Here is a 12,500-nt window from a genome sequence, read left to right on the forward strand (position 1 = left end):
TTCCTTCTTCCTCCCTTCCTCCTTTCCTTCCTTCTTCCTCCCTTCCTCCTTTCCTTCCTTCTTCCTCCCTTCCTTCCTTCCTCCTTTCCTTCCTTCCTTCCTCCCTCCTCCCTCCCTCCTTTCCTTCCTTCTTCCTCCCTTCCTTCCTTCCTTCCTTCCTTCCCTCCTTCCTTCCTTCCTTCCTCCCTCCCTCCTTCCCTCCCTCCCTCCTTTCTTTCCTCCCCTCCCCTCCTTCCTCCCTCCCTCTTTCTTTCCTTCCCTCCTTCTTTCCTTCCCTCCTCCCTTCTTCATTCCTCCCTTCCTTCCTTCCCTCCTCCCTCCCCACTCCCTCCTTTCCTTCCTTCCTTTATCTCTGCTTACATTTCCAGGCTGTTTCCAACCAACCCTAACCCCTCTTTTATTTCTGTTCCTCCTCTCTCATCAGAAAGTTCCTCGTAGACAAAAAAGAAATGAAAACAAGCAAAAAAAAAAAGAAGGAGGAAATAAGCAGATTGAACTCACCTCATGGCCCTCAGTGCAATTTTATACGCCAGTTCGGCGTCATGAGGTAGCAGGGAGGTGAAGAGATACTTGGCAAAAGTGTGCATGGGGACGCTTTCTCTGTAGATTAACTCCCCCAGACCACTGTAAGGACCAGCTGGAGGGGAGAGAAGGAGGAAAAGAAACGTTAGAAAACACTTCAAGGATCAGTGCAGTCTGTGCAAAGGTTTGTGCATGGCGTGCAGAGCAGCATGATGGTTCACATATGACTGGACAGTGAACCTTGTGGATGAGATTATCAACCCAGCTGGATATTTCAACATGTTTGACACCGCTGATTAAACACAGAGAAGATGAACGGTATGATTCAGAGCGATGACCACTTTGTTAGTCATCCGACAAAAATGTGCAGAGTTTTCTGTTTCTTGGTCTCAGTTTCCATTTTAGTAACACAGGACATCCTGAAATATGTTAGAAATTACAAGAATCAGAGCTGAGCACAAGCAACCACGTTGAACCCAGAGACCAGAGACCAGCTCAGTCTGAAGGAGAGCTGTTAGTTTTGAAGGTATGAAATGATTATAATGTGTTAGTTATGACTCGTAGTGATGAACATACAGAGAATTATCAACAACTCTGCAGCTTTAAAGAGGTTTAGTGAGTCTCAGCTCATTGTTTAGCTGTGCGGCTGCAACTTTACTGAGTCGGTTCACTCTCTGCTCTCATAGCTCGGGGTTATAACTGTACATTTCAAATTTTGGCACTTTTCCACTACGCACTACTTGGATCGACTCGACTCGACACGGTTCCAGGGAAAGGGACTTTTCCAGGTACCTACTCAATGTGGGCGGGGTCGTCATAGCAACGGCTCCGCGATACTGCCGTGACTTCGTTTTATACGCGACACAAACACATAAACAATGGAGGACATGGAGGCGATGGTGTACTTGCTGCTGTATGTGGCTTTCTGTCACACACAAAGCAAGAACATTGAGCCGTATGGCTGTAACGCTGTTGCCGGTATTTAAAAATGCCGGGTTTGATTCTTGTCTGGGACGGCTCATGACTCTTCCAGCGACAACTCTTCTTCAGTGGCCGGCAGTCTGATGACGTCACATTTAGTATCGGCTCGACTCGCTTGGAACCTCAGCAGAGCAGGTACTAAAAAAGTAGCAGGTACCAGGTGCTATCCCTAGTGGAAACGCAGAAAAACCCTGAGTCGAGTTGAGTCGTGCTGGAACTGTGTAGTGGAAAAGCGCCATAAAATTACCCTGAAGTTCCTGCAGTGGAAACGGGGCTTATTTTATGTTGCAGGAGAAACATTTTATAGAATATGATGACTACAACAAATGTTTAAATGCTGATGTTTTCTTTTTTCTTCTTCTAATAAATGCAGGTCAAATTTGCACATTTGCATATATAAAACTGTGTATCAGCTGCACAAAAATGAAAAAAATGATGGATTTTATTTCCATGTTTGTATTCTGTGGGTCACATGAGGAAAAGTCTGGCTAAAATAAATGTATGTAGGGTGTTTTTACAGCTGTCAAATGTAAAAAAATCGATCAAATTTGACCCTGAACAGTATATAAAGACTGTAAAAAGGGCACGTTAGCATGTTAGCATCTCTAAAGCTAACTCATTAAAGCCCTTTAACCTAAAGCGGCTGTAATCTATATTGGTTTTATAATATATGAAATGATTTGGATAATGGAGCTCGGAGAGTAGAAGCAGTTCAAACCAAAGCAGAAACATACATAAACATGAGGTTATTTTTGAACAGGTTATTTCAGTACAGTGACAGTTTCTAAGAAAAGCTACTGAAGTGGATCCACCCTTTTTCTTTTTAATCCTTTGTTTGTGGAAGTGATTTCAGAGCCAACGTGTGAAGCAACAACACGCAGGAATGAAGGAAGCGTCACGTTAATTAGCTCTTAACTGAAGATGAAAGATGTTTAACTAAACAACTCAGTTAGTTCCTTTAACCCTCGTTCTCCCTCCTTTCCTTCCTTCTGCCTTCTTTCCTTCCCTCCTCCCTTCCTCCTTCTTTCCTTCCCTCTTTCCTTCCTTCTGCCTTCTTTCCTTCCCTCCTTCCTTCCTCTCTTTCCTCCCTTCCTTCCTCCCTCCCTCCTTTCCTTCCCTCCTTCCTTCATTCCTTCTTTCTTCCTCCCTTTCTCCCTCCTTTCCTTCCTTCTTCCTCCCTTACTTCCTTCTTCCTCCCTTCCTTCTGTCCTTCCTTCCTTCCTTCCTTCTTTCCTTCATTCCTTCCTTCTTCCTCCCTTTTTCCCTCCTTTCCTTCCTTCCTTCCTTTCCTTCCTTGACTCGAGGACAACAAGAGGGTTACACAGCTGGGCACTATTTTCAGTGGCGGATGAATCCACATTTGGAGCTCTGAGTATTTCTGGCAGCAGGGACAGAGTGTGTGTGTGTGTGTGTGTGTGTGTGTGTGTGTGTGTGTTCACGGTGATAAAAGAACATGTCACCCAGTGCAGCGGTGTGACTCACTGACATGTTTTTAATAGTTTTCAGACAATAACAGAGGTATGTGGCACAGAGGAAGAAGATATATCACACAGCTCAGAGCTATTCTTTGTAGGTTTTGGTGTTTTTATGGGATTTAGTGACAATAGAGACATATTAATTAGCTCCAGGTTTGAACGAGTCAGTATGAATTAAGAGGAATATTCATGTTTACAAAAACAAAGATTAGAACGAATTCAAAGCAAAGATGTTTATCAGTTAAAGGAGCCAATGTGTGGAGGGTACTTGAAAGAGAATAGAAAATGTGTAACACACTACATAAATTATACAAGTATTAAAAAATAAGATGATTAAAACCTTAGTACTTTTGGGGATATATAAACTATACTATACTTCACCTTTATATGTACTATAATATATTATAATATACTATACTATACCTTACTAAACTATACTATACAATACAATACTATATTATACTATATCTTACTATACTATAATATACTATGCTATGCTATATGATACTATGCTATGCTATACGATACTATGCTATGCAATACTATGCTATGCTATACGATACTATGCTATGCTATGCTATGCTATACAATACTATACAATACTATGCTATGCTATATACTATGCTATATGATACTTAACCTTACTATACTTTAATATAATATACTATACTATACCTTCCTTCATATAATATACTATACTATACCTTAATATATTATACCATGTCATAATATACTATATTAATATACTAATATAACATAACATAACTAAAATAAACAAAACATAAAGTCCCTTAAAAAACACTTTCTACTTAAACTCTTTGCTTTAATAAGATAAGATATGACTTCCTACAGGCCTCCTCTCTATAATCACAATGTGAGTTAGTAGGTTTGATGTAAAAAGGGCCTTGAAGCATGATGAACTACATATCACACACACACACACACACACACACACACACACACACACACACACACACACACACAGACAGACACATTCCCACAACGTCAGCAAACAGACTTACAATACAAACAATCGACTCTCGCACAATTATGAATACAGAAGTACAAACATCCAGGGTGTTAATGTACACGTACGGGCACAGAGCGCACACTTAAGTACACACAGTTAACACAACACCGCACACGCTTAACATAACAGACAATTACCGGCACAAAGAGCTGGTTGTTACTCAGGGTGTGAAATGGGAATCTTCCTGTGTGTGGATAATGTGTCAGTTAGTAGAGGAGGGGAGGGGAGGGGGGCGGAGGAGGAGGAGGGATATTTGAGGGATGGAAACATTTAACCCTCATGTTGTCCTCGAGTCAAAGAAGGAAGGAAGGAAGGAAGGAAGGAAGTAAGGAAGGAAAGGAGGGAGGAAGGGAGGAAAGGAAAGGAAAGGAAAGGAAAGGAAAGGAAAGGAAAGGAAAGGAAAGGAAAGGAGGGAGGAAGGAAGATGGTAGGAAAGGAGGGAGGGACGAAGGAAGGAAGGAAGGAAGGAAGGAAGAAGGAAGGTAGGAAAGAAGGACAGAGGAAAGAAAGAGAGAAGGAGGGAGGAAAGGAGGGAGGGAGGAAAGGAGGAAGGGAGGAAGAAGGAAGGAAAGGAGGGAGGAAGGAAGGGAGGAAAGGAAAGGAAAGAAGGAAGGTAGGAAAGAAGGACAGAGGAAAGAAAGAGAGAAGGAGGGAGGGAGGAAAGAAGGAAGGGAGGAAGGAATAAAGAAGGAAAGGAGGGAAGGAAGGAAAGGAGGGAGGGAGGGAGGAAGGAAGGAAGGAAAGAAAAGGAAGACGGAGGGAAAGGAGGGAGGAAGGAGAGAAGAAAGGGGGATGGAGGAAGTACAGACGGAAGGAAGGAAGGGAGGAAGGAAGATGGAAGGAAAGGAGGGAGGGAGGAAGGAAGGAAGGAGGAAGGGAGGAAGGAAAGAAGATGGAAGGAAAGGAGGGAGGAAGGAGGTAAGAAAGGGGGATGGAGGAAGTACAAACGGAAGGAAGGAAGGAAGGGAGGAAAGAAGAATAAGACGGGGTCAATTTGACCCGGGAGGACGACACGAGGGTTAAAAAGGAGCAGTTAGTTGGAAAAAAAAGAAAAAAAACGCTTATTTGCTCTTTTTTTTCTTTCTTTTTTTTCTTCTTCTGTGTGTTAGATGAGAAGATTTGATACAGCCTCTCAGCACAGAGTGGTATTGATCTACTCTCGTCTCTAACTCTCTCGGCAAAAAGAAAGTTAATAAGCGTCTTTTCCCAGAATGTCGATAATTCCTTTCAGATATAACAGACGCTCATCTGTAAGCATGTTGGGGAGGTTTCGGGTTGGTGTTGGTGTTTCCTCCACTTTACTACAAATCTGAAATATCTCGACACATATTGGATGTATTGTCATTAAAATTTGGCCCTGATACAAATTGTGCCTTTGAGATGATGATGAATCCTACTTTTGGAAATGTTTGAGTTCTTCTATTTATTGCTTTTTACCCTCATTCTTATATTTTTGTGCATTTTTATTATTATTATTATTATTTTATCCATCATGTGCTCCTCCTTCTCTCTTTTTTTGCTTCCTCTCTTTCCACCCTTCCTTTTTCCTTCCTCCATCCCCCTTCCTTCCTTTCTTCTTTCCTGTCTTTCCTTCCTTTCCTTTCCTCCCTTTCTTCCTTTCTCCCTCCATTCCTCTTCTCCTTTCTCTCTCCCTCACTCCTACCTTCCTTTCCTTCCTCCCTTCCATCCTTCTTCCTCCCTTTCTTCCTTCCTTCCTTCTTCCTCCATTCCTCTTCTCCTTTCTCTCTCCCTCCCTCCTACCTTCCTTTCCTTCCTCCATTCCTTCCTTCTTCTTCCTTTCCTTCCTTCCTTCATTTCCGATGCCTTGCGCCATGTTGCTGCCTCTCACTTGTGAATCATGGAAGTGCTTCAAAGGTGCGCGCTGGCTACGTTATACAGTGACGTAATCGCGTGGCTCCTTGCCGGTGGAAAAGCAACAGCTTCGTAAGAGGTGCTTGGATTAGCACCAACTGAGCACTGGCTCTAGCACTAGCTCCGAACCAGCACCGGCTCCAGCTCAGTGGAAAAGGAGTATGATAGTACTATATGTTTCAATTCAGGCTTTTGTGCTGCAGTCAGTTAATTGTTTTGTCTATAAATTGTTCAAAATAGTGATAAAAGCTTCCCAGAGTCCAAGGTGACTTATTAAAACGCCTCAAACCAAAAGATATCCAACTTAATATCATATAAGACAAAATAAAGCAGCGAATCCTCACATATCAGAATCTAACTCTTACTCACCCTCGAGCAGGAAAACAGCTTGCTTGCGGAAGATCTTCACCAACATGTCGCTTAACTCCACTTCCTGCAGCCTGGCCAGTAGCTGCTCTTCGTTGCGGCACACTTTCTCCTGGGCGTAGAGTCCGTCTGGCATCACTCTCTGCTGCCCTAAGCCAATCAGAGACGTCTCTATGGCCAGCGACATGAACGACTCGCCTTCTTCCAGGAAGCGCTGCGCCGGGCAAACGCCGTGCTCCGACCTTCTACCTGAACCCAGCGAGCCTGAAGGAGACGAGGGAGGGGGGGGGGAGGAAGGCAGAGAGGGGAGGCGACAGGGTGAGAGATGACTTAAAAAGAAGAATAGTCCCTTTGGGCTGTGGGCTGAGCAGATTATTGATAAATATATTGATCTATTTGTTCATCCTGGTGTTCTTTTCCTGGAGTGTGTATTCTCCTGAGGACGGTAATCATGTGTTTTAATGGCTTAATGATGTCTTGGTAGACCTCACAGTTCATCCCAGGAGGGTTAAAAGTCCCCGATGAACACGAAAACGAACACACACACACACACACACACACTGTAGTTTATTTTGACTCTGTCTCACACACACCGTCCCTGCTGCCAGAAATACTCAGAGCTCCAAATGTGGATTCATCCGCCGCTGAAAATAGTGCCCAGCTGTTTAACCCTCTTGTTGTCCTCGAGTCAAGGAACGAAAGAAGGAAGGGAGGAAGGAAGGAGGGAAGGAAAGAAGGAGGGAGGGAGGAAGGAAGGAAGGACAGAAGGAAGGGAGGAAAGAGAGGAAGGAAGGAGGGAAGGAAAGAAGGAGGGAGGAAGGAAGGAGGGAAAGGAGGGAGGGAGGAAGGAAGGAAGGAAGGAAGGAAGGAAGGAAGGAGGGAGGGAAGAGTCCAAACAGATGGAGAGTTAGAAATAGCAAAGAGCTTCAAGCCTTAGTTGAAAACTTTCGCAACTTCTTCCGTGCTGCAGTTGCTTCGATACACCCCCCCCCCCACCCCCAATCGATTGTTATTTTATCTATTTTAATATGAAGAGAAATAAAGTGTATCAGAGAGGCTTCGAGGTCACGTGACACGGCCGTCCGTCCTCTCTCTGTGGCTACTCCGTGTTTGAGATTCGTCTAGCTGAGCTCCCCTTGCATAATTAATGCGTTTTAATTGGAGTGTTTTTCCTGCCGCATTTCTTATTCATGAGCTGTTATTGGAGGATGACTGGAGGCCAATCAGCATGTCTGTGTCGTTACTGCTGATTGGAACCTGAGGGCCTTAAAAAAAAAAAAAAAAAAAAAAAAAACCTGACAGGAAAGGATCGCTGCGGCACACACACACACACACACACACACACACACACACACACACACACACACACACACACACACACACACACACACACACACACACACACACACACACACACTGTAGTTTATTTTGACTCTGTCTCACACACACCGTCCCTGCTGCCAGAAATACTCAGACCTCCAAATGTGGATTCATCCGCCGCTGAAAATAGTGCTCAGCTGTTTAACCTTCTTGTTGTCCTCGAGTCAAGGAAGGAAAGGAGGGAGGGAGGGAGGAAGGAAGGAAGGAAGGAAGGAAGGGAGGAAGGGAGGAAGAAGGAAGGAAAGGAGGGAGAAAGGGAGGAAGAAGGAAGGAATGAAGGAAAGAAGGAGGGAGGAAGGAAGGAAGGAGGGAAGGAAACAAGGAGGGAGGGAGGAAGGAAGGACAGAAGGAAGGGAGGAAAGAAGGAAGGAAAGGAGGGAGGGAGGAAGAAGGAAGGAAAGAAGGAAGGGAGGAAAGAGAGGAAGGAAGGAGGGAAGGAAAGAAGGAGGGAGGAAGGAAGGAAAGAAGGAAGGGAGGAAGGAAGGAAGGGAGGAAAAAAACCTGACAGGAAAGGATCGCTGCGGCACACACACACACACACACACACACACACACACACACACACACACACACACACACACACACACACACACACCCACACAGACACAGACAGGAAATGGTGAGTGTTAGTCGTGTACTTGTATCGACTTGTGTTTCTAACCTGAGAAGTCGAGCAGCACCGCGGCTCCGTCATCGATGCTTCGCCCCGTCTCCATCAGGGTGCTGAACAGGGTGCCGATGGGATCCAGAGGGTGACCCACCCAGCCCTCCATGTTGGTAATTGAGGTGACGCCTTTATGGAGCAGCTCTGTAGGAAAACGTACTCACTGTTAACATGATATTTATAAAAAAACATGTTTGTAGCATTTTTAGCAGCTCTGCGTTAAAGGGTTAGACGCTGTTTTCCTTCATTTTAGTTTAATTTTAGTCTCCAGCTGTAAATTCCAGCTTTATTATATTTTTGTTGCATTTTAAGAAACAAGACGATTTTTCTCTGTGAAAGGAACAAAACTCAATCCGAAATCTACTGCATATTTCACCACTTTCACGAGACTCATCACATCACGGCTAATCAAGCATCAAACCTGCACTCATCGTCTAGCTCTATGTGTATCTTATTGTATCGTGTATCATGTTTCACTTTGCTCATCTTCTTTTTTTTTTAATCTGTATTGTATTTACTACACAGATGAACTTGGTTGTCCCCATTTCTTTAAAAAATATATTTTAATTTTTAATAAAAAATTCATTAATATTTTGATAAAGGAGTATCGTATCGTGTCGTTCAGTATTGTATCGTACAGTATTGTATTGTACCATATGGTATCGTACCGTATCGTACAGTATCGCCTCGTATTGTACAGTATGGTATCGTACCATATCATATCGTACAGTATTGTATCGAATCATATGGCATGGTATCGCCTCGTATCGTACAGTATGGTATTGTATCATATCGTACCATATCGTATCGTACAGTATGGTATCGTATCATATCGTATCGTACAGTATGGTATCGTATCATATCGTACCATATCGTATCGTATGGTATCAAACCGTATCGTACAGTATCGTATCATATCTGAACTGTCTTGATTGGTATGACTGGATTATGATTGACAGAAGGAGTTTTGGCTCCCGAAGTTCCCAAAATGCACAAATTGAATGTGAAATTGTAAATATATAAAAGTTTATAGCCTAATATGAAATGTGAAGGCTGTCGTATTCTCAGGATGGATTTTTGGAGTTATTTTTATGCAGTTTTAAATGAAATAGGAGAGTTAAAATAGTGTGAAATTAAAAAAAAAACAACCATCAAAAATCTGAATTTAAACTGGATTTTTGCTTTAAAGGTTGAAGTGAGACAGGAAGTACCATAGAAAACAGAGAATGTGTTCATATACTTGGCTCCAACATAATCCCCTATATCCACAGATGTGAATGTGAAATTGTGAATATATGAAGGTTTTCAGCCTAATATTAAAATGTTCTGAAGTATCTCTGCAAAATGTGACTGCCTTCTCATTCTCAGGATGGATTGTTAGAGTTATTTCTTTGCAGATTTGAATGAAATAGGAGAAAATAGGAGAGTTAAAGTGGTGTGAAATAAAGAAAACAAACATGAAGAACCTCAAATTTGACTGCATTATTCCTTTTAACCTTCTTGTTGTCCTCGAGTCAAGGAAGGGAGGAAGAAGGAAGGAAGGAAGGAAGGAAAGGAGGGAGGAAAGGAGGAAGGAAAGGAGGGAGGAAGGAAGGAGGGAGGGAAGGAAGGAAGGGAGGAAGAAGAAGGAAGGAAGGAAGGGAGGAAGGAAAGGAAGGGAAGGGAAGGGAGGAAGGAAGAAGGGAGGGAAGGAAGGAAAGAAGGACAGAAGGAATTTAAGGAGGAAGGAAGGTAGGAGGGAGGGAGGGAAGGAAGGAAGAAAGGAAGGAGGGAGGGAAGGAAAGAAGGACAGAAGGAAAGAAGGAGGGAGGAAAGAAGGACAGAAGGAAGGGAAGGAAGGAAGTAAGGAAGGAAGGAGGGAAGGAAAGAAAGGAGGAAGGGAAGGAAGGAAGGACAGAAGGAAAGAAGGAGGGAGGAAAGAAGGACAGAATGAAGGGAGGAAGGGAAGGAAGGAAGGAGGGAAGGAAGGAAGGAAGGAAGGGAGGAAAGAAGGACAGAAGGAAGGGAGGAAGGAAGGAAGGAAGGAACAGTCAAAACAGACGGGGTCAATTTGACCCGGGAGGACGACACAAAGGTTAAAGCTCAGAGTGGTCCTTTATTATATTTTTAATAAGACTTAAACAGAATCATCAGTTCTTCAGCGCCTTGAATGTGAAACTGAAGCCTGAAGAAGACAAACTGACCTTTTTTGTGCGTGCGGAAGAACTCCAGCTGCTTCTGCTGTTGCCTCCGCAGCGTGTTGACTATTGCGATGGCGAGCCTGAGCGCCTCCTTGGGGTAACCGTGCGATCTGAGCGCGTCCACTCGTGCGCACGCCGTCGGGACATGCTCTGCCAGGAGAGAAAATGAAAAGGACATTTCAATTTTCTCTCCCCCCTCCTTTTTTTATTTTCTATATATTTTTCCTCTTTATTAATCTAATTTGTCTCCTCCATCCCTCTGTAAACCCCCTCGTGTCGCCCCCTTGCTCACTCACCGTGCCACAGCGGCCAACCCCGGGGGTCGAAGAGGGAGCTGTCGAGGTTGTCATGGTAACAGTAGTTGGTGTAGTGGTCCTCGGTGATGATGTGCTGCAGGTGGGGGTCCAGCCAGTGCAGGTCGCAGGCCTCGATCGCTCGCGTGAAAACCGTCCGGTGAGGCCGAGTCAGTGAATCTGAAGCGAGAGAGAGTTTTTAATTTTAATTTATTTTATTTTTAACTGAAAAATGTTAAAAAAAAAACAACAATGTGAGATTATTACAGATAATACAGCAGCTGTAATAACATTTTTATTACTACTTTAAATAGAAATGTTCGTGTCGTTGTCTGGCTGTGTGTGTGTGGTGTGTGTGTGGTGTGTGTGTGTGTGTGTGTGTGTGTGTGTGTGTGTGTGTGTATTTTTCTCTGATTTAGTGGAAGCACACACACACACACACACACACACACACACACACACCACACACACACCACACACACACACACTCAGAAATGGAGGCCAGAAAAAGCTGCAGGACCTGAACTGTGTTATTAGGCTCATTCTATTAGCCACACTAAAAAGGTAATAAGGCTCGAAGGCACCGAGATTGAAGGAAGGAGACTTGATTAAAAGAGAGAAAGAGGGAGAGGGGGGGGGGGGGAGTGGGGGGAAGGGGGAAAGAAAGAAAGACGACTTAACGGTGGTAAGGCAGCAGCAGAACAGGAGGAGGAGGAGGAGGAGGAGGAGGAGGAGGAGGAGGAGGAGGAGGAGGAGGAGAGATCAGAACGAGAAGATGTGATGTAGGAGATGATTTGGAAATTGTTTTTTTTTTTTTTTTTTTGTTTAAAGAAAAAAAAGAAAAGAGGAGAGGAGGTGACGTCTCTTGCTTTGGCCGGGTGTCATCTCACCTGGGTTGCCAGGAGGGCCCTGGGGCAGAGCGTTGGTCAGATTGGTCAGCTCGCTGCCATGGTTACCGTCCTCCAAGGGGCAGACGTCCACGCCGTTCCACCTGCGAAGCTGTCGGAGCCAGAAACTCTTCTGCTCGGGTTTACAGTGAGGGTTCAGCACGATGCACATCCACAGGGCTCCTGCACACACACACACACACACACACACACACACACACACACACACACACACACACACGTTAACATTTAGAGATAAAACACACACTTTGCTCTCTTATCCTGCAACAAAAGGTGTGGAATAATAGGAAAAAGTAAATTATTATTAACATTTTAGTGGCAAAACTACCAACCACAAGACACTATTCTGATAAATAAATATTAATTTTAGTCATTTTTTAAAGTAGAAAGAAATATTTGCTCGTGGCAGCTTCTCAAATTTGATGATTTGATGTTTCTAATTCATAAATGATAGTAAACTAAGGAACATGAAGGAAAAAAGCCAAATATTTGCAGGTTGCAGCTTCTTAAATGTTGAAAATAAGACCAGTATGTAAAGATTTGTGTCATTAATGATAATAAACTGGATACCTTCAGATTTAAGACAGTTTATCAGATAAAACAAGACATTTAAAGACGCTACACATTGAGCTCTATCTGCAAAAGCAAAAAAAAACGATTAAGCGAGAAAATAATTGGCAGATTAATCGATAATGAAAACGGGATCAGTGCAGTTAGTTGCAGCTCTTAATTATCAACCATTTAATTTAGATTAAAAAAACTGAATTATGGAAAAGCTAAATTATCGATTCGACTCATATTTTGTCACTTATCAAAGCTCTGTAGTTAC

The 12,500-nt window shown here is 43.4% G+C and overlaps 1 protein-coding gene across 1 annotated transcript in view; it reads right to left on the reverse strand.

Annotated features, from left to right (window-relative positions):
* zswim6 (zinc finger, SWIM-type containing 6) overlaps nt 1–12,500 on the reverse strand; it is a 61,761-nt gene that overhangs the window by 7,007 nt on the left and 42,254 nt on the right. Inside the window, 6 exon segments of the mRNA XM_053339512.1 lie at nt 502–637; nt 6,250–6,510; nt 8,288–8,434; nt 10,474–10,620; nt 10,767–10,943; nt 11,654–11,833. Of these exon segments, the coding sequence (XP_053195487.1) occupies nt 502–637; nt 6,250–6,510; nt 8,288–8,434; nt 10,474–10,620; nt 10,767–10,943; nt 11,654–11,833 (1,048 nt within the window).

The sequence above is a fragment of the Scomber japonicus genome, chromosome 19 (assembly GCF_027409825.1).
Source record: "Scomber japonicus isolate fScoJap1 chromosome 19, fScoJap1.pri, whole genome shotgun sequence".
Lineage (NCBI taxonomy): Eukaryota > Metazoa > Chordata > Actinopteri > Scombriformes > Scombridae > Scomber > Scomber japonicus.